This window comes from Physeter macrocephalus, chromosome 10 (genome assembly GCF_002837175.3).
Source record: "Physeter macrocephalus isolate SW-GA chromosome 10, ASM283717v5, whole genome shotgun sequence".
Classification (NCBI taxonomy): domain Eukaryota; kingdom Metazoa; phylum Chordata; class Mammalia; order Artiodactyla; family Physeteridae; genus Physeter; species Physeter macrocephalus.
The window spans coordinates 32,470,036-32,497,778 of record NC_041223.1 but is presented as its reverse complement, the minus strand read 5'-3'; the positions used below and the strand labels follow the sequence as shown (position 1 = coordinate 32,497,778).

Below are 27,743 nucleotides of genomic sequence, written 5' to 3'. Positions count from 1 at the left end.
GGCCCCAAAACAGGAGAAGCCACAACAGTGAGAGGCCCGCGTACCGCAAAAAAAAAAAAAAAAAAAAAAAAAAAAAAAAAAAAAAACAACAGAATAAGAGAGAAGAAGTTACTCATATTTCAGTGAGTCTATAATCTAAGGCATGAGCTATCTCAAGCAATACCTTTGAACTAGCAATAATCTATGTGGAAAGGCAGTGAAAGTGAGTGGCTGAGCGTGTGGGCTCTGGAGTCCGACTGCCTGGGATTGAATCCTGAATCCATCAGTTTCTATGATCTTGGGCAAATTGCCTCATTTTGACTCTCTATGCCTCTGTTTGCTCACCTGTAAAGTAAGAATAATAATAGTGACTACAACATAATTTCATTGCAAGAATTAAATGAGAAAAGGCTTTTCACAGTGTCTGGCACATAAGTGATCAAGAAACATTAGCTGTTAAGTCTTGAGCCTCAAGTAACCTAAGATCTGTTACCATCCAATGCATATATACCCTCTCTCGACTGAGATGATAAGCAGTGTGGAATCAGAAAAGAACAGAAGATCAGAGAGAGTGCTCATGTCCTACAGTACATGGCATATAAAGTGCCCAGCAAAGAATAAATTGCTGGGATTTGACGTGGGGACCAAAAAGAACATTTTCGGGTTCAATTCTATAAAATACATTATCTCCTATGAGATTATAGACTCCTTGTCTCTGGCTTGGATAATTTGATTAATTATAATTCTGAAAATAAACTTTTAAGAGTAAAAAATAGTTTCAGTTATGCATGTTGGTGGTAGTGAGGAAGAGAAATTTCTTTTTTTTTTTTTTTTGGATGTACCAGGAAGATCTCAAAGGATAATTGTCAGGATTTCAGGGCTAGAGTTCAAATTTGCTATTGCCAGAGAGGTAACAGGTGAAGCTACAGGAGCAGTTAAGAATACACAGAAAGATGATACATAATAAAAACCAAAGGGAGCAGTATGATTGGGGGTGGGTGTAATGGAAAGGGGGCTCGTGTCAAATGCTACAGGGAAAGAAAACTGGGGATTGGAAAATGCCACCAGATTTAGTAATTAGGACATCACTGATAAGTTTTAATATTTCAGTAGCTTTAAGTAAAGCTATAATTTACGGGGATAAGGAGTATGTAAGTGGCGAAAAGTTGACACTCAGTTTTCAGTCAAAGATGCCGAAAGGTAAAAAGGAGACTAATTTGACTTGTCTAAAGACTTACAAACACCCAAACACACTTTTGGCGGGGAGGAGCAGGGCAGAAACCCTATCTTACTCATTTGCATATCCCCGGGTCTTGGGTAACAGACATGTTTAATAAATGCTTATTGAATGTGGGAGCCTTAATACATTTAATCAACACAATCTACTGAATATAAAATATACTTAGGGGCTTCCCTGGTGGCGCAGTGGTTGAGAGTCCGCCTGCCGATGCAGGGGACGCGAATAATAATAATAAAAATAAAAATAAATAAATAAATAAATATATATATATATATATGTATACTTAGCATGTAACACCTTTTATTACAGTGGTAATTTGCCCTCTCTAACCAGGACCACTCCTTAGAAATAAGCATTTATATTTCTTTTGGGCGTGGTTGAGGAGGAAAGGAGAGATCCTGCAATAGGACTTGCTCTGATGACGATGACTTCTGCAACTTGCTGGGGCCACCAGGGTAGAAATGTTGGCCAATAACGCCTGAGGAGTTGTAAATGACCAGTGGCACTCAGCTGCCTTCACAGTATTAACTGGTATTTTTCCTTTCAGTTAATGAAGAACTGTCACAGACTACCGATCACCAACACAATCGTCAGGCTAGCTCTTCCGGGTACCAGAGAAAGAAATGGACGTGACTGTTGGGAACTGATCAATAGCTCATCAATGGCTAAAGCACAGTCAATTTCTACTGGTCAGAGAGCGACGGTCAATGGCTTAGCAAACAGTTAATAAACTAGAACCACAGCAAGACAAAAATAATACTAAGATGCTTGTTCGAAAACTGGTTCAAGAGGAGAGCTATGAGACTCGACTTAAGTAGCAGTTCTTTGGTGAGTCCCAAGAATGTAAGATTTTGTTGGCTGTGCTCTATGGACTAGGCACATTGTAACTTTTTAACTTTTATAGGACTATGTCTACTCTGAAGGGCATTATTTTCAAACTAAAATTCTTAAGCATCATTATTACATAATCCCATGGAAGCCCACATTATTCTGACTTTGGAGGTGAAGATACTCTGGTAGAGATCAAATAAATAGCAAAAGATGAGCGCCTGTGGATTCCTGCTGTGAGAGTTCCCACTTCCTCCCTTGAAGTTGGGCAACACTGAAATGACACCTTTTAAGGCATCATTTCTGGCCCTTGGTTTGCTTCTCCCCTTTTCCCAACTGCTTTCACAAATCGCATCATCATCATGAGAACCCACAAAACAAGCAGAGTCTCTCGATACTCGGTATGGATCACCATGAAAGTAGTTTTCAGCATGACATGACTTGGAAATACTGGCAATTTGGTGGGAAAAGGAAAGAACACAAAATTTTCATGGGACTCATATGGAGAATAACTCAAGACTTTTTGCCTCTAAAACCAAAACATCGGGGAGCTACTTCTAAATATGGAAAGAAGTCAACATTTCACCAGCACAATTCTCCTTTCAGTGGGAACCCCAAATAGCCAACCTAGGTAACTGAAAAGAAACATTTAATTCAAAGTAGTAGTTCAAATAGATTGTGATTACTACCGGGCTCTTCACAGTTTTCCTAGCTCACATTAACAAAAGACACTTAACATGTCCTAAGTGTAAGTCTGATTGTATTCTTATGTTTGCATATGAATCCAACAGGCTATTAGACTGATTAACTTTAAAAAACACAATGAATTTGTTCACCTGTAAGAAATGCACCGATTTCTGCAGTGACATACAAACATGCAAAAGGTTGTTGGGCCGACCCAAAGCAAGAATGCGCCACTAGTGCCAGATATTTTGTTTCTCTCCCCCTACCCCAGTCTCAAATTCTTCATATGCATCCAGTGAGTTATTAGTCTCCATTTGCACTTCTTGCATAATATAAAACTCACTGTTCAACTGGAGACACTCATTTCTGTATTTCATTGCATTTGATTACAATGAAAATGTGTCCTGGGGCTTCCAGACTGAGGTAATTTAGAATAAGTGTGCATGCCATATGGAAGGAATGACAATATTCTTTCAATTCTGAGAGGGATCTCTTTTTAGCCTCTGGTGGAAATCAGCTTATGTAAAATGCTTTCTTGGACAGAAGGTGTGGAAAGGATGCATCGTACTCCCAGCTACCAGCCAAATCTGTGGCTCAGCCACCAGGGTTTGCTCTACCTTCTTCTGGAAACAGGCACAACATAAGCCTGACTGATGACTCCGGTGGATGCATTCCACCACCTCTGCCTTACCAGGGAAAATGCATCTCAGCTACTATGGTAACAGAGGAGCTCGAAACATACATGTTCTCAACATAAACAAGTTGTGTAAAGCAAGACCTGATTCCTTTGTTGCTGCTGAATGAGATGAGAGCACAAAGAATATCCATTGAAATCATGAGTCATGAATGTTCTTTATATGTAGAGAGGAAGAGAAACGTTAGTTTTCCTACAGAAAGACCAAGTCCAAGGGTTTTTCTACCATCTGCCTGAAGGCACTGTACTGGATTTGACTAGTCCCTCACAGAGCGCAGCCAATCAGCTGCCCGGTCACATCTTTGCTCTCCACCGGCTCAGAGTACAGGGTAAGAGTTCCTTCCGGTTTGGACTGCCTGCTTCCTTGTCATCGCTGCTGCCACCTAGACCAGGCTGGTGGTCTCCTTACCTTATCCTATACTCTGTTTCCTCCTGTGCTCCAAAGCCTTTCATCAAGGGCCAAAAATGTTCCTAAGTGGTTTCACCTCAACAGTTCCTAACCTTATTTCTAATGTTCTAGCATCTGAATGAACTCCCAATTGTTTCCCCAACATGAGACCTTCAATAAAATACTTTAATGGGTGTTGTAAGTTCTGTTACATTGCCATTTATTCAATGAAAAAAAAATTTTTTTTACAGAGCTAACCTAAAATTGTTAATAACATCTATCTCTCTCATTAACTGTGTTGGTAATTTGGAAATTTGGCATTGGGACACTACAAGTCCATGACCGCTTCTTCACATTCTGAGCTTATACACGTTGAGAAAACAGAAAACGGAGCAAGGAAGGGCACACATCATGTTCTCTGAAGTATTATTTACAACCCTTAAAAAAAAAAAACTTCCAAGTAATCTGACCAGGTAACAGCCACCGGTATCTTCTAGATATAATTTAGTAGCAACTGGAAAATTGAGAACAGATAAGCACATGCACACACCAACAACAGCTTTTCCTTGAAATCTTAAGTTCTTTGGCAAAACTGTATCTCAGAATGAGTTCATAACTGTTAAACACATTTTGGAAATCAATTTTCTGACCTGTTTATAAAAAGTTAGAATTTTCCAAACAAATGCTCTTGAGTCTTGCTTTCTGACTTTATAATTAGCGTGCTAATCAGAAGAGGCCTCTGCGTTTATCAGAATTTACACAAAGGCATTCATTCACCCTGGCAGAACATAAACAGGAAATATGTATTCAAGAAATTTTATTTATAATAAACACCAGCTTGAAATTCTTTCCATTAAAAAAATGTTCGGGCTTCCCTGGTGGCACAGTGGTTGAGAGTCCGCCTGCCGATGCAGCGGACACGGGTTCGTGCCCCGGTCCGGGAGGATCCCACATGCCGCGGAGCGGCTGGGCCCATGAGCCATGGCCGCTGAGCCTGTGCGTCCAGAGCCTGTGCTCCGCAAGGGGAGAGGCCACAACAGTGAGAGGCCCACATACCGAAAAAAAAATTTTAGCCTCTGGTGGAAATCAGCTTATGTAAAATGCTTTCTTGGACAGAAGGTGTGGAAAGGATGCATCGTACTCCCAGCTACCAGCCAAATCTGTGGCTCAGCCACCAGGGTTTGCTCTACCTTCCTCTGGAAACAGGCACAACATAAGCCTGACTGATGACTCCGGTGGATGCATTCCACCACCTCTGCCTTACCAGGGAAAATGCATCTCAGCTACTATGGTAACAGAGGAGCTCGAAACATACATGTTCTCAACATAAACAAGTTGTGTAAAGCAAGACCTGATTCCTTTGTTGCTGCTGAATGAGATGAGAGCACAAAGAATATCCATTGAAATCATGAGTCATGAATGTTCTTTATATGTAGAGAGGAAGAGAAACGTTAGTTTTCCTACAGAAAGACCAAGTCCAAGGGTTTTTCTACCATCTGCCTGAAGGCACTGTACTGGATTTGACTAGTCCCTCACAGAGCGCAGCCAATCAGCTGCCCGGTCACATCTTTGCTCTCCACCGGCTCAGAGTACAGGGTAAGAGTTCCTTCCGGTTTGGACTGCCTGCTTCCTTGTCATCGCTGCTGCCACCTAGACCAGGCTGGTGGTCTCCTTACCTTATCCTATACTCTGTTTCCTCCTGTGCTCCAAAGCCTTTCATCAAGGGCCAAAAATGTTCCTAAGTGGTTTCACCTCAACAGTTCCTAACCTTATTTCTAATGTTCTAGCATCTGAATGAACTCCCAATTGTTTCCCCAACATGAGACCTTCAATAAAATACTTTAATGGGTGTTGTAAGTTCTGTTACATTGCCATTTATTCAATGAAAAAAAAATTTTTTTTACAGAGCTAACCTAAAATTGTTAATAACATCTATCTCTCTCATTAACTGTGTTGGTAATTTGGAAATTTGGCATTGGGACACTACAAGTCCATGACCGCTTCTTCACATTCTGAGCTTATACACGTTGAGAAAACAGAAAACGGAGCAAGGAAGGGCACACATCATGTTCTCTGAAGTATTATTTACAACCCTTAAAAAAAAAAAACTTCCAAGTAATCTGACCAGGTAACAGCCACCGGTATCTTCTAGATATAATTTAGTAGCAACTGGAAAATTGAGAACAGATAAGCACATGCACACACCAACAACAGCTTTTCCTTGAAATCTTAAGTTCTTTGGCAAAACTGTATCTCAGAATGAGTTCATAACTGTTAAACACATTTTGGAAATCAATTTTCTGACCTGTTTATAAAAAGTTAGAATTTTCCAAACAAATGCTCTTGAGTCTTGCTTTCTGACTTTATAATTAGCGTGCTAATCAGAAGAGGCCTCTGCGTTTATCAGAATTTACACAAAGGCATTCATTCACCCTGGCAGAACATAAACAGGAAATATGTATTCAAGAAATTTTATTTATAATAAACACCAGCTTGAAATTCTTTCCATTAAAAAAATGTTCGGGCTTCCCTGGTGGCACAGTGGTTGAGAGTCCGCCTGCCGATGCAGCGGACACGGGTTCGTGCCCCGGTCCGGGAGGATCCCACATGCCGCGGAGCGGCTGGGCCCATGAGCCATGGCCGCTGAGCCTGTGCGTCCAGAGCCTGTGCTCCGCAAGGGGAGAGGCCACAACAGTGAGAGGCCCACATACCGAAAAAAAAAAAAAAAAAAAATTCAAATCCATATTCCAAAACCCAGATTCTCAAGAGCAGAGATTCCTAACCTTTATTTAGGTAATAAAGAAGCCTTCTGAGAATTTAATGAAAGATAGGAATCATTTTTTTTCTCCTGTAGGAAAAATGCATATACCCATGATTTTGTATATACTGTGGGAAAGCCTAGCCCCTTGAAGTCCATCAAGGAATCTGCGGTTAGGAAGCCTGCAGCCAGAGTCTCAGGAAAGGACTGTGCTGTCTTACACTAGTCACTTTAGTGGCCATACAGCAGAGAATGGGTAGACCATAAGGGGTTCTTGACACTGAAGGGCTCACAAGGGAGTTGGGTCCACACAACTTCAAGGCCAAAACCTTCCCACAGGCCTCCCAGGTAACCTAGTTCCTTAGAGCAGAGAGTTCTGTTCTAAAGTTCTCACAACACAGCTCAGACTGGCAGTATCTCCCATAATTTGCCTTTGGTGGGTTAACTCAGGCACATTGCTGTTAGTATTCATAGTGATCGCTTTTTTGGAGGGCATTGTGCCAGGAGCTCCACTAGGCACTTTATACATTTTTACTTCATCTAACCATGAGAATACCCCTACACTGGGATGTATTACTACCCTCACTTTATAGATGTTTAAGTACCTTCACTGAAGTCACATGGTTCAGTTACTCAGAGTAGGGCAAACATCCATCTGTAGGAGTCTGAAGCCAGTTAGTTCTTTGTTTTGTGTGTGTGTGTGTGTGTGTGTGTGTGTGTGTGTGTTTTTGTTTTTTTGTGTTTTTTTTGCATTAAGACTCTGCTGGAAACTGACCAGAGCACCATACCCGGAAGAGCAATGTACTACCTCACAGTACATGGAGACAGGACCTTTTTACAAAATTATCGGGCTTTATGGCATTTCTTAGTCTTTTACCATGGAATATTCTAACGGAATGATATAACGAACCCCCATCTACCGCCGCCTGGCTTCAGCAATCATCAACTCATGGCCAATCTTATTTCACCTAAACCACGACTCACTCATCCTTATCCTATTATTTTTAATTCTCAATTATATGATGTTCTCAGACACTATATAATTTTATCCCTAAGTAAGGGGAAAACATAATGAAGTCCATACTGGGCAGTCGTTACGCTACAGTTTGCTTCATTGCCGGAGCCCTGGGGATGATCACTCCATGAACTGTGGTCTATGCAGTGAGGAATGCTATGTGCATCATAAAGGAAAACAGAAGCTACTCATAACAGTGAAATGCCAAAAATTCACCAACTCTATACATTTTTTTTAACATCATCATTTTTTATCCTGCTGTGGCCTGTGGAAAATTCATTGCTCTGCTTCCTGTGTTCCACACAGGATCGCTGGAAGGTTTATGTGAAATACTCATAAAAACCCTATACAACTAAAAGGAATTACTGCTTATCACCCCCAAATTATACTGCTTTTGACTTAAGATAAACAATTAGCGCCTGGACGTCTCACGGCAGTGAACCCTGTTGACCTATTTTCTTATTCTATCACTTGGGGTTTTGAACACTCAGTTCACAGAATGAGATCATAACATCCTGAGAATTATTTTGCAAGAAATACAAAATACTAAAATAGACAGTCTTGCTGCCATAGTCACAGGTGGCATGATCAACACTGTTTTCAGCTGCTCTTCAGGTACCAAGACCCCACAGATACTTCAGATGTCTCTGGGACCCCAAACTCTGCCCATGCCATCTCAGCTGATAAAACTGAGCCCTGCCTGAACAATGCATTTCCTCTTCCACTGGAGCTGCTATAGACATACTTACCTCCTATCACTTCCTTCCATGTGGAGGGATATGGTTCTCAAAAAACCCTGACAGATCAACCTCTGCTTTAAATACAAATGTTATACATACACACTTTCTGATGAAAATTATATTTACAGAGTCACATTTGGTTCCGTAATATTTCTAAGGCTTGGCTTGCTGAGATATGCTTCCCCAGAAAGGAGTTGTTTTTGTAATAATTCTAGAGAAAGTGAGAAAGATCTTTCACAAGGTGAGCGATAATTCAGTGGGAACCGATCCCAAAGAAGACAGTCACGCAAATTATATTTAACATGCTCACTTTAAAAAACTAGGGAAAGACATTCTACAGAACGTTTTAGATGGCATATACCACACCCTGTTGGTCATTTGCTATATAATGCTTTTAACGTTTGAAAGAAAATCCAGCACTTCATCTGATGTGTCTGGGCAAAAGCTTCACAACGAACCATCCTGATGAGACACGGACGCAGCCCTCAGCAGAGCCCGTTCTGCCTGATGCACTAAGACCCACTGGACTGTTAAGCAAAATTGAAGCAGAGGACCAGGTTTCAGATGGTGCAGCTAAGATATTTCCTGAAACAAAACAAAAAATACACAAAGAAAACAAGCAAAAATATGCCTTGGAGAACTTGTACAAGCTGGGGTGGATTATGTAACCAGGCAGAAGGAACTGGCATTCTAAATAGTAGATTTACAAACATTTGACACTGGCTTAGCCACTTGAAATTGGTGATGCTGGCAGCAGCATGCAATTATAAAAGATCTGAATAACAGATTTTAAAAATGCTACATCCCACAAAACACTAGAACTTCTGACTGACAGTATGACTCGAGCTTATCTTTTTAAACCTTCATAAAAAGAGAAGTGACAAGTTTAGAGAATAAACAAACTTTATTTTATAACAGTATTACAGAAAGCAAAATATCATTTAATACAACTTGAAGCTGCTAGGAATCTAATCTGGCATCACAACTATACATAGGGCCAAAGCAAAGGAAAGACTGTTCAATACAGTTAATAAGTCCCCAACTATACATAGGGCCAAAGCAAAGGAAAGACTGTTCAATACAGTTAATAAGTCCCTATCAGGTCGCTGGTGTCAGCTTTAAATGGTGTAGCCTTCTTACAACCGTCAAAAAACTACCACAGCCCTAACTCCTCGCCCTGGCAACCTCACACCTGTGTGGATCATCACGCTGTCTGAAAGAGATATACCTGCTCGATAACAAAAGGTCAGTTTTACATGGAGACAAGGAGGTTTAATACAAAGCAAAGTGTCCTACACGAGTGTTCAAATAATGAAAGTACTGAAATTTGGACATGTTAAGAAAGAAAGCACTAAGGTTTATAAGCTGCCGGCATATTTTAGTAGGAGGGAAGATACTGCTTTCTCTCCCCCTCCTATTTCTGGAATGCTGCCGAAGAGCCCGTGTCTGAGAAGCATCGACACTGTGGTGCGACAGGGCCTCTAAACACAGTGCGTGGTCAGTGAACTTCATCATAATTCTCCAGTTTGGAGATTCCCGGACTTTCCGCTAAAAGTAAAAAGTCACGGTACTGGAAAGTCAAAAGGGTTCAATATCAAAAAATAGCCCCAGTGAAATTCTCAAACATTAGAAAATTTTCACGATGTAAGAAACGCCTTTAATCTGCATTAATATTTTCTCATACAAGTGTATTTACTGCAAACTGAGAACTCTGTAAATATTGACTTGTAAGAACTCAATGGGAAGCATCCGGAAGAAGGAAAGCCACTATCGAAATTAGTCACAGAGTCTCCTTTCCGCACAACAGCACCTGTTCCAGTGAACAGCACCTTACCAGCTGGGGCTGGCTTTGTTCACTACCATTTGATCAAAATGAGTCACAGAAAGCAGGTAGTTGTACACAAAGTAAACAGGAAACAAAAAACGAAACTCTCTAACTAAAAACAAAAAAAGAAAACAAAGAAAAGAAATAACCAAGAATATTTAGAAGTGGTTATAAAACAAAATAATATATTAAAATGCGGGGGAACGGGATAGACCAGAGCTGTTAAGGTAAGGTTTGGTGTTGGCATTTTAATTCTTCAGGCTTCTGGCCATTGTTACCAGTCGTAGTATAAATTCGCTGGAGCAGTGGTGTGGCACTAAGACTTGGAATGGTCAAAATTTTTCAGGTTCACAAAGTCGAATGTTGTCTATAAAATGAATTTCTAGGAGGAAAAAAAAGAGACAAGGCTTAAATATTCCAAAGACAGGCTTGGGAAAAAAATGTAAGTAAGATTCACCAAATTCCAAATCAAGTAATCAACAGTTCCCATCTGCCTGGTTCTACAGTAAACAGTATTTTACCAGAAGACAAGCATGAGAGCCTGATCCACCCGAGGGCCTTAAAATACCTGAAGGATTGACTAGCACACGAGAAACAAGTGGCAAATAAGAATCTGACCAAAAAGTTAACTATAAAACAGGGGTAATTCATATAATAAAAATCTAAAAAAAAGAGAAACCAATGTAGGTTTTAAAGTTAGATTCAAAGAAGAAGAAAAAGTAATTTTGACTTCACTGAAATGAATAAAAGCTGCCTCAGGTTGGGAGAAAAGAATGAGGAAAGATGCAAGGAAGTGAGAAAGTGCCTGATAGGTAAGATGAGTATACAGATGTATGGGGTGGAGGACAGGAATGAATGGGGTGGGTGGAGGGGATAGGACAGTGGAGAAATGGAAGTTATGGAAGCTAAGTATTGGTATGGTGAGTAATAGAAGGCAAGAAAAAAATACTGGGCCTACTTGTTTAATAACAGGCTGAGAATTATGAGCTTGATCTAATAGACAAAAAATAATGAATTCAGAAAGAGCATTCAGACAAAAAACAAAACAGCCAACTGTCCAGCTACTGCAATGACCTCAGTACAAGAGGCAGGAAACAGGTCAGGGAACCAGGAGTGGCCAGTTCACAGAAGGCATGACAAGCCCAGGAGAGGAAGAGCTTGGATTTGATTGGAAATACCAGAGGAGGCTGTCAGGTTTAGAGTCTGGGACCTCAAAATTAGAAGGAGAATGATAGGCCTAGAGTCCGGGTGTGGTCTTAGCACTAGGGATATAGATCTGCAAGTCGGCACCAAGGGATACGTGAAACCAACTAATGGAACTAGTCTCACGTGAGTATAAGTCTTGAGGAAGCCCACTACCAAAAGTAGGTAGAGAGGAGAGAGGACTAAAATAAAAGTGGACAGGGAAGCAGATAAAAAAATAAGGTTGATGCATTGCCCCTGCAAGAGAAAAGTTTTAAGAAGGCAATTGTTTTACTTTCTATTTCAGTTTGGGTGAAATTTTTGGCAAATGGTAGGTGATTAGAGAAGTCAGCAGAGAGCAGCAACGAATGTCCTTTCCAAGAGGCACTGGTCCAAAGTCAGTTAGATTGTACATTCTTTTGGTTAGATAAAATTGTCTTGTTTTAATGAAAAAATTCCCCACCAATTAGATTTATCACAGATATTAGGATAGCCTTTTGATTATTCAGGACTGACTGGTTAATCAAATTCATTGTTTCCCACCTTATTGTCTGCTTTAGGCTATTTCATTACTCAGTAGGACTTGTGCTTGATTCCAGGCAGGGGAAAAAAAAAAAAAAAAAAATCAATGGCGAAACACAGTCTTCTTTTTTTAGGTTAGTAATCATGAATAGAAATGTGGGGGGCAGTAAGGGGATCAGCTGCAACTACCAGTCAAATAGTATTCCGGAGCTATGTGGCCTTCAGTTGTGCTGTTTGACTATTCTTGTGTTTTGAGAGCTGGTAACCGTTTTCTTCGCTTAGTGAATGTGTATCATTTGTCGAACACGACCGCCACTCTGCCTAGCTTACGTTACGGAAAATGATCCCCTGACTTTACCACTACCTGGAAATCTACAGAAAGAACAGGGTTTAGGACTCCATTCTCCATTTCCTTTACACTCCAGGACACCTTATTTCACTGAATCTGTTTTCACCAAAAATTAAAATTTTAATTTGTAAAAAAAGGCTAAAATTAAATTTGTTTCTGTCATTAGCAGATAAATAAGAATCTAGGAAGATGTAGGAACTGAATCGAAGAGATCTTGGTTTCAAAGAGCTTCAACAATTCTTGAAATATATGTAGAGAAAAAGAGAGTTACTCATGTAAATTCAAATATCATTTACTTTCATTTATTCACAATCAAACCATTAGAAAGTAAAATAAATCATTTTTTTTCTCATAATACATATTGCAAATGACAGCCTAAACGTGCTCTTAGGAGTCCAAACAACATCGAGAATCAAAGAAAATTATATTTATTGTAATTTTAATGTTCAATGCATTTTTTCTCATTGTTTAAAAAACTATATATTGAGTAACTCTGAGTTAATGAGATATTCAATGTGTCAGAACACCCCAGTTCCTTACTGTTCTGGATGAATAGGGAGTAATTTATTGTATGAAGGGTTTTATTTACACATGCACCTATCTTTTCTGACTGAGTCCTGCACTTAAACACGTAGAGAAATGTATTCCCAAGTACTAAACATCCAGCTTTTGAGCTGGGAAGGAGAAAAGGTTGTAATCACCAATGCCATTAATATACAAGCATCCAACATTTAAAATTTTTGTCCTTTTAGCATGTGTCTGTGAGGGAAAAAAAACTAAAACTTAGTATTTGGCCATTTAAAATAAACTACATTTTGGGTCTAAATAATTTATCACATATCCCATTCAATCTGAAACTAGGCACTGGTTCTTCATGTTAAGACCTGTACAAGTTTTAAGAGCTGTTTTTTTTTTTTAGTTTGAATTCTACCTCTTATACACAGATTTCTGGATTCTCTGTCAATGCAAGTTGACAGATATTAATTACTATTATTGGCCTTAATTCAACCTACTTTCACTTCTGACAGTGTCACCATTCACCTCGAGTTTGGATATGGTTATAGCTGTTAAGTATGAGTTATACTTTATGTTATCAAAATTTTGGTCAAGTAAACAAAAACAAAAACCCAAACCACTATTTCCTTGCTTCAGTTTCCCACCCCCAGACTATACAATGTCACTGAACATTTCTAACTACTAAAGTCACGTTCCTTAGCTTGTGTCCCCCTCTTTTGGTCAATGTGAGAACGGGTCAATGTAGCTGTTTCATCTAATCACAGGTCTAATTCTATGTCTAAATTTTTCAAGGATACATGCTGGTTGCCTACTTTGCCTTAAGTCTTTACAGAGTGTCCAGTGCAGTCTTCAATTTATCTTTCTCAGTGTGCCTGATGAGCTGTGGGAAATCAATCAAAAGCTCAAGCACAGTTCTATGAAGTCATCTGAAAAGCACAACCTCGGAGTTTCCAGAGACAGGGGCTCACATGGTCTCAATCTGGAGCGTGCTCTACTCCAGAAACTGATTCGGTGAACAGCAAATGTGCACTTAAGAAAAAAATCATCCTAATGACAAGTGGTAAAGCACTCATCCAGAGGGGAGTCTCAATAAAAATGCAAAGCTGCGGCTTTTATCTGAAATAATTAAAATAATGAAGAAAACATAAACTTTCAGATTAATGAAGATTCAATTACCACAGGGCAGTAATATAGCCTGAGATTTTGAAAACATGAGTAAATTATTTATGTAAGGCACAATATGAGGTCCGTGTACTCCGGTGTGAAATTCGGCTTTAAATATGATCGTTTATGAATTTCAGTTATTTCTAAACTTTCATTTTATTCTTCCTTGGCTCTCAATTTGCATATTTAATTTTAAAACAGAATTTTCATTGTAAGAATATAAAATCCTAGAGCCAAAAATGCAAGTATGATAAATTTCTATGTGGTTAGACCAGGAAATAGTCAATTCTTACAATGTTTGTATTACCACTATAATTTAGACCCACCAGTTCTCAAATTGTGGTCTGTAGACCTTGGGGGTCACCATGGCTCTTGCAGGGGGTTATAAAGTCAAAACTATTTCATAATCATCCTAAGACACTATCTGCCCTTGTCAGGTGTGGACATTTTCACTGATGATGCAGAAACAATGGTGAGTAAACCTGTTGGCATCTTAGCGCAGGTCAAGGCAGTGACACCAAACTGTACCCGAAGTCACTGCATTCTTTACCACCATGCACTCACAGTGAAATAAAAAGCAAGCAAGCAAGCAAGCAAGCCAGTTTCACTTAAGGATGTCCTGGATGAAACAGAAAAAAATATTAATTTTCTTACATCTCTACCCTGGAGTACATCTTTTTAATATTCTGTGTGATGAAATGGAAAGTACGCATAACACATTCCTGCTGCATACAGAGAAGTACGGTAGATGTCTAGGAGGGAAGTGAATTTGTATAAATGTTTGAATTGTGAGCTGAAGCTGCTGTTTTCATTCAAACACTTTCTTTACTTGAGAGAATTACTGACAAACTACGTTGCTCAATTTGGATATTTGGCAGGCATTTTCTTGAAAATGCGACGAGCCTGTCACTTCAAGGCAAACAATTGACAGAACTTGTTGCCAATGATAAAATTCAAGCTTTCGTGTGAAAATTATAACTCTTGGAAATTGTATTTTGGCCACCTTGAGCTTGATAGCTTCCCAATATTTAGAGACTCTTCTAGTGGGATCGGTGGCAACCACAGATCTTTTTACTGTCTTAGTCATTTTGCCTTTTCCAGGATGGCATACAGTTAGAATCATACAGTACATGATACCTTTTCAGACAGGCTTCTTTCACTAGGTGATTATTTTTAACTGAATAAATATCTTGAAAACTATTTGATTTATAATATAAATAGATCAAATTTCAATTAATAAAATTCCCATCAACAAAAAACTCTTTGGGCTCTTCAGTAATTTTAAGTGTCCCTGAGACCATTAAGCTTGAGAACTGCTTCTATGGAATTTGCTCCCTAACCTACTGGCGTTTCCTGCTCTCACAGATATTTGTGTGGTTTCAGAATACAGAAGGAAAAATGAAATCTAGTGTTTTTTCCTTTTCCGTCAAATGGCACTCAATATCTCTTCTACAAATAATTCAGCAAAATGGTTTTGTATCCCTTGGTTTGCCTGAATATATTAATACTCTTTTGGGGGTTGCTCTTTTCTTAGGAGGTTCTCATGTGGGCCCTTTGAGGCTCATGTTTCAGATTTAGGTCTTTCAGGACAAGCTTGGCCCCCTGATCTCTGTCCCCTCTGAGTGCCAGATATATTGTGCTTGTTAACATACATGCCAACACAATTTCACTTCAAAGACAAAAATTCAGTTCAAAGTTTGTGAGCACCACAAGTCAATTAAGTATTTTTGCTTCCAGGAGAGTCAATTTTGAGATGTTTTCCCTGAATTTCCATTTGTTCTAAAACAAAACAAAACAAAAAGGCTTGTCTCAGTTCTGAAGAACCTAGGGGCAGGACAGGAATAAAGACGCAGACGTACAGAATGGACTTGAGGACATGGGGCGAGGAAGGGTTAGCTGGGACGAAGTGAGAGAGAGGCATGGACATATATACACTACCAAATGTAAAACCGATGGCTAGTGGGAAGCAGCCGCATAGCACAGGGAGATCAGCTCGGTGCTTTGTGACCACCTAGAGGGGTGGGATAGGGAGGGTGGGAGGGAGACGCAAGAGGGAGGGGATATGGGAACATATGTATATGTATAACTGATTCACTTTGTTATACAGCAGAAACTAACACACCATTGGAAAGCAATTATACTCCAATAAAGATGTTTCTTAAAGAAAAAAAAAAAAAGGCTCGTCTCTGCCTCTCTTAGCTGCAGTTGTTTCCCCTCCAGAGGGCGTTTTAGGAAGAGCATCTCCTTTTCCTCCCACCCTGTAATCGTCAAAGCTCCTTCAGTTTTTAAGCCAGTCACGCTCCCTTACCTCTGAGGAAAGGGTGAGCTGCCAGTGATCTCAGCAGGCCAATTAAATGGGTTTTCTTTAAAGCTAACAGTCATCTTTGTGTTAGAGCCTTTATGCACATTCCAGTCACTCCAATTAAAGAATTACTACACACCGCAATTTCGAATATCCTGTCAAATGAAAGCATCATCAATTTTGCCTCATTTTTAAACATGATTATTTTATAAAATAATGGTTTTATTGTTCATTTAGCTACATATCGTAGCTGCAACCTCAAAGACATTCTGTCCAAAATACATTTTTCTAAAATGAAGTGTGTTTCAACTACATCGGTGGGAGTTTGTTACTTGAAAGACTCCCATCATGAATCCCTCAGCAAAGCAATACGCAGTGTGGATTCAGACTGACGGATGGTCAACTCTGGCTCTGCTAATCACTGACTGTGTGACTGGGGGAAGGACTTAACCTCTCCAGGCCTCGGTGTTGTCATCGATCTCCTAAGTGACTGTAAGAACTAACTGAAATAAGTGGCAAAGCTCTCCAACAAAGCTCAGCACAGAGTAGGCACTCATTAAATGTGAGCTAATACTATTATTATGGATTTTCACATATGATATTTCATTCCTGGTTCTACTTCCAAACCCAATTCAACTCTACTCTTAAAGACAGAGATGTCCAGTTCAGTTTCCCCATTAATAATTGCTTGAACCAGTATAATGGTTTCTTTACAGGGTACTTCATCCAATCTAGCATCCTTTCAATCAATCCTGCACACCACTGATAAATTAATCTTACTGAAGGATGGTGCTGAAAATGCTCTTCCCCTATGCAGATGACCTACAGAGAAAAGCCTAAACTAAGGTACTAACACAGAGTGCAATTCCCTTTGCAATTCACCTTTGACAAATCTTTCCAGCCCCTGCTGGAATTCCACACACAGACACAATGTAGGATTTGCTTCTCCTGATGTCCAGCCCGTGGTTTTCCTATGTGCTCTCTCCTCTCTGCCCCTCTCTGTATGTTCAAATCCTCCCCGCACTCTGCACACAGGAGCTTTCTGCTCCTTTTCTGGGACGTCTTCCCTGATTTGCCAACCAGAAACAGTTTCTCCTGTTGACTTTCATAGCCCTTTAGCTAGGCTTCTATCTATCTATCTATCTATCTATCGCTGTGTTGGGTCTTCATTACTGTACGTGGGCTTTCTCTAGTTGCAGCCAGAGGGGGTTACTCTTCGTTGTGGTGCACGGGCTTCTCACTGCGGTGGCTTCTCTTGTTGCACAGCATGGGCTCTAGGCGCGCGGACTCCAGGGAGCAGGCTCAGTAGTTGTGATGCACGAGCTTAGTTGCTCCGTGGCATGTGGGATCTTCCCGGACCAGGGCTCGAACTCGTGTCCCCTGCATTGGCAGGAGGATTCTTAACCACTGTGCCACCAGGGAAGTCCTAGGCTTCTCTTTAAACACTATTTTTTACCCTATATGTTATTTGTACACTTGTTCCTATGCATTTACCTTTCTCACAACTACTATAGTCCCTTGAACGCAGTATGTTCCCAATATACATTAATGAATCCATGAACGAAGTAATAGCGACTAATCTGCAAGGCAAGGCCAGGCTGAAAAGCAAGGGCTTGGGAGGGGAAAAATAAACAGAACTGTATTCCAGGAACAAAGCACTACTGCCTGTCCTCACCATTAGTTTCATCTGCTGATTTAAGTGGAAAAAATTTCAGGTTCATTTTTCTGTTCTCTTTTGTTGAATAACTACTTCTGTGATATCCCAGGAGGACTCTTAGTTCTTTAAAAAACTGGTTTTCCCGAATCTCCCAAATCTGAAGGTTTGACAAAGATTTCTAAGAGTAGTTAGTATTTGGCCCTAAAGCTAGAGGAAGGTCTTCTCATTCACTCTGCTGAGTTCAAATCTTGTGAGAACTTGATATGAAAGCATTCCACAAAATCTTAAAGCTTCTTTTAAATAACAAATGGACTACAGTAAGGTCACACTCAGTATACTTTATTCTAGCTAAGCTTTTGTCAATCTTAGGTTCATGAGTAGAGATGAGAAAAATTTCTCTGTAGCATCAAATAAAAGTTGTGCTTTAAAAAAACAGTAAAAAAACTCTTATCTTTTAGAAAAACGTCTTTGAACTATATATGAATGGAACTCACTTAGTGTTCGTTTCGTATTTTCATTAAATAGGAAGGTTAGTGGGAATCAAAACAATTCATCTCCAGACCCAACTCCGTCACTTATTAGTTAACAATTTTTTCTTACCTCTTCAGCATCCAGTATGTTATTTTATACTCCCAGGACATCTCAATTTGGAATAGCATTTCAATGCTCAATTTGGAATACATTTCAAACGCTCAAGAGCCACACGTGAGTACTGGCTACCATGCTGAACAGAACAAGACTAGATTCTCACTTGCTCTAATACTAACTATTTTGATGCATGAGAGTTAAATAAACATAGGGCCAACATGTCCTGGGAATACAATCCTAATGAGCACAGGAGTATCTTAAAAACACACACACATACACACAGACTTATTTATTACTTCGTTCCCCCAGCAAAATTCTGTCCTAACCTACCCACAAGTTTACATTAAAATTTAAAATTACTATTTAAAAGCTAGTATCTGAGATATCTAACATTAGACAAGTTCTTGAAACAAATGAAACTATACCCAGCTCTACACATGGATGGTATTTGATGGTTCTTATAGAGAAGGGACCTATGGCAAATCTCTAGGATTCTATTTCCTCATAAAAAAGAGAGGGGGGAGAAGAAGATGGTCTATATGCAGTTTTAAATTAAATATTCTTTTAATTCCCATACTCTTAAATACGCCCTGCACTAGGGTACAATAAAGTCATAACTACCACCTCCACACTCCTCAGAGGCTGGCTGGGTAACATGTAAGTAGGGAGACGGGGTACCAGGACCTCAACATGAAGAGATGGGAAGGAAGAGACACTGGGGACTTGGAGAGGCCCTCCTTCCCCTAAAGTGGCTGCACCTACTGAGCCATTGCAGCCTTGAGAGAAAGCAGGCTCGGTGTTAGAGCTTCTGATGTTTCTCGAATTGCTAGTTATCTTCCCATTTTAAGCATTAATAATTAACTCAAATTCTGTGACATACTGTTTGGGCTGAAAAACAAACCAAAACTCTGGATACGGCCTGCCTGTCTCCCGTTTGTCAATTTTGTCTTGCTCTCTCCCCCTCTTTTTGGTGCCACTTTAAATTCCAAAAAAACTGGAAAAAACATCCAGCATTTGTGACTAAGAGATTAATAACCTTAACTCTGTAAAAGATAAAAGATGATAAACACCTGAATAGATAAGTGGACAAAGGACACAAACTGGCAATTCAAAGAAATGTAAATTGTGTTTGTGCGCACATATATTTATATATGTGTGAATATGTGTACTGTGGACCTCCTTAGCAATGAACAACAGTAACAATTTAAAAATGCTCTTTCGGGCTTCCCTGGTGGCGCAGTGGTTGAGAGTCCGCCTGCCGATGCAGGGGACACGGGTTCGTGCCTGTGCTCCGCAATGGGAGAGGCCACAACAGTGAGAGGCCCGTGTACCGCAAAAAAAAAAAAAAAAAAAGCTCTTTCCTCACAATTTAAAAAAAGGGGGGGGAGGGGACAAATGCTCTTTCCTCACCAGGTTGGCAAAGACTTTTCAAATGTCGTATAATCTTTAGTGTTGGCAAGGATGCAGGGAAACGGGGATATTCTTAAACTGCTAGTGGGCGACTAACTTTGTAGAACCTCTAAGGAGGGCAGGTGGGCAATATGTCAAAAAGAAACCTTTAGCACACCAAGTCTAATTTTTAAAAATATCTGTCCTAGAGAAACAATGAAGTTAATGCCCCCCAAATGTACACACAAGTATAATCTTTGCAGCTGTGAATTTACTTGTGAAAACTGAGGAACAGCCTAAATGCCCATTAATAGGGGTCAAGTAAACCATCCTGCATCTATTTGATGGCTGTTGGAAAATGATGAGATAATGATGGGCAAACTTATCTACAAGGTACTGTGAAGTGAAGAAAAAAGCCGGATATGTGATAGAATCAACAGCATCAGCCTATATAAATAGAGGTGTGAGAACACATGTGAGTGCATCTGAGTATGTGCTCACAAGTATATACACTGTGAAAGGGATTATCTATCTCTAGGAGCAGAGCAATTATGGGTCACTTACATTTTCTACCATCTTTCCCTTTCAAAAAAGTATGACCGCCTCTGCTTTTTTGTTGCCAGAAAAAAATACATATAATTTCATTTATAAAAACAACAGTCAATAATGATCCTGTCCAAGAGCAAACTCCGGGGAATCAGTGACTCCCAGGTGCTAATGAATGCACAATGGCAGAGGCATCCAGCGCCTCTTCTGTTGGGTAGTTCAAATATATTGTGACTCACTGATAGCACCTGCCAGATTTATAAATGTTAAACAAGAGTATTCCCCAGCATTCCAGAGTGAAAACTGGCAGTGCCTAAAACTCACTAAATCCAAAATGGCTTTTCATTTCTATGTAGAAGTCTTCATTTTAGGTCTGATTAACTTATATCGAAAACTAAGCTGTAATAAAATGCTAATTTCTGGTACAAGAGTAGTACAACTAGGCAAACTTACAAGATAAAAATGCAACACAACTGAAACCAGTTTGCCTGAAACCTCCCTGAATTGAAAATCCTCATCTGGAAGCCAATAGGCTGGTGCTTTTCTTTCAAGGACAGGGAGACACTCGCATGTAAATGAGTAGCTCGTGGTCAGCTAGAGCTCCCTTCAGCCAACACCGTTCTTCTCTCCTGTCAAGGTAGTTAGACAGCTAATGCTGATTTCCTGTTGTTTCTGCGAGTTCATTCTGAAACCGTGAACATCACCCTGACTTTGAAATGTTGGTTGGAACACACTATTATCTTGTTTAGAAACTGGTGTTCATAGACACAGGCTAGCACAGAGAACAACAAAACTAACTGAGAGTTATTTCTTGTGGGTTGGGGACTGGAACTCAGGGTCCATCTAACAGTCTCAAAGGAATGACGGATATACCAGATTTTTAGTAATCACTGCACGAGCTCCAGTGACTCTGTCAGACCAATGCTCTGCCTTCTCAGATGAAGGCAGGCAAGGTGGATGGAAAAGCAAAAGGCCAATTACTGAGTTTTCCTGCTTCTCGAAAGCACTCTGTGTAAACCCTATTTCCTCAACCTGTTACAGGCTCCACCTCCACTATTTGACTGAACGAGCTCTGACAGAGCTCCCAGGTAGATTCTGTACCAACAATTCCAAAAGACACAGGCACCTGATTTCTTTGCCATATTTAACGCTGCCTATGCTCTCCTTCTTGGAGCTAGCTTCTCTTGCAGCTTTCGTGGCCGCCTCATCTCCCTGTTTTCTATCTTCTTGCCCTTCTCACTCCTTCTCCTGTAGCTCCTCTGTTCCCCAGGCCCCAACTCTCTGACCTGGCCCTCGGTAACATCATTCAAACCAAAGGCTTCATCAGCGGATGACACATTCAGATGTGTCTACCTCCTGCTCTGAAGCCTGCTGTGCTCTCTCTCTCTCTCTCTCTCTCTCTTCCTCTCGCTCTCTCTCTCAAAGCTCTTGGCTACTTCCTGGACCTCTTCATGAAGACATTTCACGTGCATCTCAAGCTCAACATCTCTGGGGTAGAAGTTTTTATTTGATTTTTAAGAGCAAAAAGGGTTCATGACTGGCCTTCTATGTTATAAAAAGTTCTTACAACATGCCTTATTAACAAACCCTCTGTAGATTCTATTATCACCTCCAGTTCATGAGGCATACAGAAATGAAATAAACGGCACACATCACACAACTATGAAGTAGATTTGAACCCAGCAAATCTGCTGTTACACTTCCTCTTAACACTCAGACTATCTGGTAAGTTTCCAATTAACCATGTCGTGTGTGTGTGTGTGTGTGTGTGTGTGTGTGTGTGTGTGTGTGTGTGTGTGTGTGTGTGTGTGTGTGTGTGTGTGTCTCTCCTGTGCTTCGCAATGGGAGGGGCCACAACAGTGAGAGGCCCGCATACCGCAAAGAAAAAAAAAAATCTTTGCTTTAAGACAGCTAAACTGAAAGGACTGGCCACATTGCACATGACACGTGAAAAATGAAATTCATGTGTTCCATGACTGAAATTACAGGTATCACCATCGACCCGTTTGTCCAAGCCAGAAACCTGGACGTTATCTGGCATTTTTCCCCGCTCCCCTGTCCTCCCAACTCACTAACTTCCATATCCTCATGCAAACGGTCAACAAGTCACAAGCCTTTATCTCCTCACCACCTCTCAAATACAAAGGAGTACCCCACAGCTTTTCAGGATAAACTTCAGCCTCCTGCTTGGCTTCTAAGACTCTTTGTGATCAGGCCTCTGCCCCCTCTGCACCCTCATCTCCCATGACTCTGCTACAAGTACCCTGCGAGGCAGCTGCACCTGATTTTGCCCCGTTCCTGGAGTGTCTGGTGCACAGTACCAGATCCTGCCTGAATTACCCCCTTTCCACGCCCTCCTCCCCTGGGCTCACTCCAACTCGCCGTGAAGCTCCAGTGAGAAGCCATCTCTGATGTCCCATCCTGATTCAGAGATCTCGCCTTTTTGTTCCCACGAAACTCAGTCCAGAACCTATGATAAAACTTGAGACTCTACGCTGCTACCACTGCTTTATTGTCTATTGAGTACAGACCTTGATTTGAAATCTCAATGGTAAAACAGTAGATGATACCTAATGAGACTTCTATAATATCTGTATAATGAACAATAACGACAAAAAAGAATAAAATGAGTGAATGGATGAGAGGCTGCTCCTCCATCATGTTATCCTTTGGCCGCTCACTGCTTTCCGATGAAAAGGAGGCGTCGTTCACTTTTTCATGCAACGTCCATGATTATTCCAAGAGTCTGAGAGGCTCGTCTGAAGCCTGCGTTCACAGAGCTTACGGCACCAGCGGAAGCAGGGTCGCGCGTTCCCCCTCCTGGGGCTCATTCTTTCTCAGGCCGCGCAGACCACACCACCAAGCCTGGGCTCTCCTCCCTCCTCATCAGGACCAGCGGGGACACCATTCTAGTGGTGACAAGGTCAGTAATATTTTGTGTCCATTCAAGGGCTCATAAATATGCCTTCAGGATAAAAGAGCAGGAGGGAGTAGTCCTTAAGAGGAAATAAAAACGATACAAAGATCTAAGGCAAGTACTCCTCTAAGCGCTTTCTTGTTCGCGGAGCTGCACTTAGCTCCTCTGCCTCACCGCTGGCCACCGCCCAGCCTGGGGAAGCAGACCAGGAGTTCAGCCCTCGGCACATTGTTCTTTGACCGTCTTTCTGTTTCCCCACCTGCCACGCTCAATGCTTGATCAAGAGGTCAGAGCTACTCCAAAGGAAGAGGTCAGGTCAGACCAGGAGGAGAGCTTGTCACGCCTGAAAAGGGAGACGGGACCGATATATCACAAATAGTTCTTTCTTCTTCTTTTCTGATGTTGGGGATACCGTCCTGGTCCTGCTCTTTGCCTTGACCCACTGCTGCCTCTGTGGGATTCTGGCAGGGCAGCCAGAGGGTAGCTGAAACAGGGGAAACACATTCCTCCCAGACCTGACAGGCATGAGCACAGGACATTTTTCAAGAACAAGTGCAGCCAGTCAGGAGTGGAGATGCTAAAATGACTGTGAGACACTGAGGTAGCTCCCATTCGTCCTTCAGATTTCAACTCAAATTCTGTTTCTCAAGTAAAAGGTTCAATTGATAATAGTTCAAGCCCCCTATTTTGTTCTCTCATCTCACATTATTTCCTTCAGAGCATTTATCAGATATGCAATTACATTCTGTTTATCTGTTAATATTGACACCTCCCCTCCTGGAGTGGATCCTTCCTGAGGAAGGGGACCAGGACTGTGCTGTCTACCAATGTGTCAATCCAAATCCTCACTGCCTAAGCTAGCCTAGCATATTTTGGCACTTGCTAAATATTTTTCAATGAATAAATGAATCTTTCTAAATTTATCTAGTTTGCTCACCTTACATGTGAATTTACACTTTAACCTCCTAAATTTGTTTAACAAGGCTGCTTATAACAGATGGCCTCCGAGACAGGCAAACTTCAAAGGCTGTGTGTGTGTGTGTGTGTGTGTGTGTGTGTGTGTGTGTGTGTGTGTGTGTGTGTGTGTCTCCACTGAACAAATGAATATAAGGTGTTAAGAATAAATGATATAACTAATTTCTTTTAAAGCTTATTAAAATACCACAAATGAAGGTGAAGTGCTGGTGATGCTAGTAGTCACTGATTTTTGCCTCATATTCCTGATTAAGTAACTGATTCATAGAATTTAGAGGAGAAATACGCATTATTTTTACTTTTGTACAACACTCAATTTTCCCATTCATTGTCATATTATATGTAAGCAGAAAAGGTAGATTGTACCAGCCCCACTGACTTGCCCAACGTCCCCCAGTTTGAGATCTGGCAAGATTAAAACACAGTACTTGATCTTCTGACTCCTAGCTAAGAACGTTCTCAGACTCGTATGTAACATAGCACATTAATTCAGGTAAAACAGATACTGTGCTTGTGCTAAAACTTTAAATGATTTCTGCTCGTAGGCCCACTATACACCCTGTGTTGAAAACATCATCTAAAACATAAAGAGTAAGGTTGCTAGATATAAGAGCAACATTGAAAAGTTAGTTGTATCTCCCTATGCCAGCAACAGCTTCTGGGGAAAAAAATTAGACAATTTTATTGAAAGACATTAAAGAAGATCTATATAAATGGAAAGATGTTAATATTTGTGGAAAAGAAGACCATATCGTAAAGATGTAATTCTCAGTATACTGAGCTACAGAGCAGATGCAATTCCCATCAAAATATCACAGGATATCTTAGAACCCAACACTGTGATTCTGAAATTTATATGTAACAGAAGGAGCCCAGAACAGCCAAGACATTCTCGAAGAGAAAGAACTGGGGAGTGTTGTCCTCCTAGATACCAATTCTCATTTTAAAGCTATATGGCACTGGAGCAGGGATAGACACACAGACTGATAGAAATGAACGTGCTCAGAAACACACCCACGCATGTAAGAAACTTGATATCTGACCCGCAGACTAGATGGGGCAAGGACGGGCTCTTCAATAAACAGGGCTGGAACGCTGGCTACTTATACGGGAAACAAACAAATCACTGTTTCTAATCACACAGAAAAAATTTCTGATAGATTAAGGATTGATCCATGAACGGCAACATTAAAATTTCCGGATTGAAAATATCTTTAACACCTCAGGATATGGAAAAAGCATAAGCCGTAAAGAAAAGCTTGATAACTCAACTATATTAGCATATTAAATACTACATTCAATATATTAATATATTGCCCTATATTAATAATAAAAGACAAACCACAAAGATATTTACAACACATAAAATTGACAAAGGATTAGTATCCAGAATCTATCAAGAATCTGCATGACCAAGCAAGTTATATGGCAGTAAGTTACATGTCGCATGTCGTATGTCTTAAGTTGTACGCCATTTCATATCTATCAGATTGGCAAACGTTAGTAAGTCAGAGGGGAGGCTGTGCACTGGTAGGACCCCTCATGCCCTACGACGGGAGAGCACTTGGCCTTGCCACAAGGAGGAAGACGGGTTCTGTGACCAGCCACTCCAGTGGGGATCCATCTATCAACTGATCAATGTACGGATCATTTTAAAAACAAAAATGCAATATTAAGTATATGTGCTGTGTGATAAAACCTGCTTTTTAAAACCCTAATACGTAACATGATCAGGAACACTTACTCATTTTTTAAGAATTCTTTAACACAACTTTTAAAGGCTATATGTATTTCGCCGTCACATGGAAGCAGCATAATGTATAACCACTCCCTACTGCTGGCCATTTAGACTGTTTCAAATTTCTTGCTAGTATATATAAACGTGTGATACTCTTGCAGGTAAATCTTTGTATCCGTCTCTGATTATTTAAGATAAATTTTTCACAGTGGTTTAAATGGTAAGCATGTCTGACGTGGGTTTTTGCCAAATTGCCCTCCAGGAAATATTACTAATTGATACAGCAGCATAAGTATATTCCCCGCCCCCCCACCTCCCCGACCCTGGCTAAAAACATAAACTTTGCCAGATTCAGAAGTGAATGTTTCACTTGTATCGATGTAAACAATATTGAGGCTGAACACTTTTTGCTCATTATTCACTTAGTTTCTACATGGTTTACTTGCTTAATCCTCTACTCATTTTTCTACTTACGTGTTTACATTTTTTGATGACACATTAAGAGCTTCTTAATATATTCAGGATATTAATCCTGTCTCTGCCAGGTATGTTGAACTTTATCACTTACTTTTTACTTTTGTTTTTGTTGGTTTGGCTCAAATTTTTACCTCTTTATACAGTCAAAGCAATCTTTTCCTTTATGGTTTCTTCTCTGATACAGAGTTCTTAATGTCTCCATTTAAAAGACTAACTCATCTCCCCTTTGAGCCCCTACGACAAAAATCCCTCATCTAAACGAAAGCAATAGCACCTTCTTAACAGGCTCTTTGTGAACACTGAGATAACTTACATTAATGTGCTTTACAAATAGTAAAGTAACATATAAATGTTGATTATTAGCGGCTCTCAATACATGGCAGTTATTAACACCACATGATGCCCGTTGGTCCACAGAGTTTATAATTAACTATATGCAGGTCACCCGAGCAGATGTACTTGGAGATGATAAAGTCTGAAAAGATCAGATGAACTGTAGGAGACAGGCACCATGATGCAGGTGTGCCTTTCACATCGCTCGGCAGGTTCAGGAATACAGAACAGTCATGAGAAAGGCCTCGATGACGAGGCTCTTACCTTACTCTTCCCCTTCGTCCAGCTCGGTTTCTTTGTGCACCACCACCCTCGTGACCGACATGTCGGGGTGCTGCTCCCTGGCTTCCCTGATGGCCTGGGCCAGCGCCTGCGGGGTCAGGAGAGAGCACTGTGAGTACAGGAAGAGGCTCTTTCTCGGGATGGCTACAAATGAGCATAGCCATCACCTGGGACCCATCCTTCCTCCTGCCAAGACAGTTTCACTGCTTTATTTGAGGAAGCAGGAGAGTTAAAATGGGCTCCTTTTTCATTTTAGAGAATGCATCTCATCTCCCCAGATTTCCCATTTCTCCAGTCCACTGCCAAATAATGATACATGTAGGAGAAACACGCTGGCTCTGAATCCCGCTCAGCCAGGCACGCACTGTGAGACGTGGAGAAAACAGATCTTCTCTGACCTTAGGATTCTCATCTGCAACCTGAGACTTATACTAAGATTGTAAAGCTAATGTTAAGGTTCAATTGAAGGAATGATGTAAAGCCTCCAGCGTGGTGTCTGCCCTCCACACTCGAGTGATACTTGCAATTACCCAGTTGCCTCAAAACTCACAGTGCAAGAAATCTCTTGTATTCCTATACACTAATGATGAAAAATCTGAAAGAGAAATTAAGGAAACACTCCCATTTACCACTGCAACAAAAAGAATAAAATACC

The 27,743-nt window shown here is 40.6% G+C and overlaps 2 protein-coding genes across 17 annotated transcripts in view; one reads left to right on the top strand and one right to left on the bottom strand.

Moving 5' to 3' along the window:
• SMLR1 (small leucine rich protein 1) overlaps positions 1–1,852 on the top strand; it is an 8,285-nt gene extending 6,433 nt beyond the window's left edge. The window contains 1 exon segment of the mRNA XM_007122253.2: positions 1,767–1,852. Coding sequence (XP_007122315.2) covers positions 1,767–1,852 — 86 coding nt within the window.
• Positions 1,853–9,371: 7,519 nt separating this feature from the next.
• Positions 9,372–27,743, bottom strand: part of EPB41L2 (erythrocyte membrane protein band 4.1 like 2) — a 214,214-nt gene continuing 195,842 nt past the window's right edge. For 15 of the 16 annotated variants that reach the window (XM_024122563.3, XM_024122552.3, XM_024122558.3 and 12 more), the window contains 2 exons: positions 27,071–27,176; positions 9,372–10,533 (listed from right to left, as the gene is read on the bottom strand). In XM_024122563.3, coding sequence (XP_023978331.1) covers positions 27,072–27,176 — 105 coding nt within the window. In that variant the 3' untranslated portion in view covers positions 9,372–10,533; position 27,071. Of the gene's footprint in view, positions 10,534–10,556; positions 11,922–27,070; positions 27,177–27,743 lie in introns of those variants that run through there. The other variant, XM_024122557.3, reaches the window with a different exon arrangement.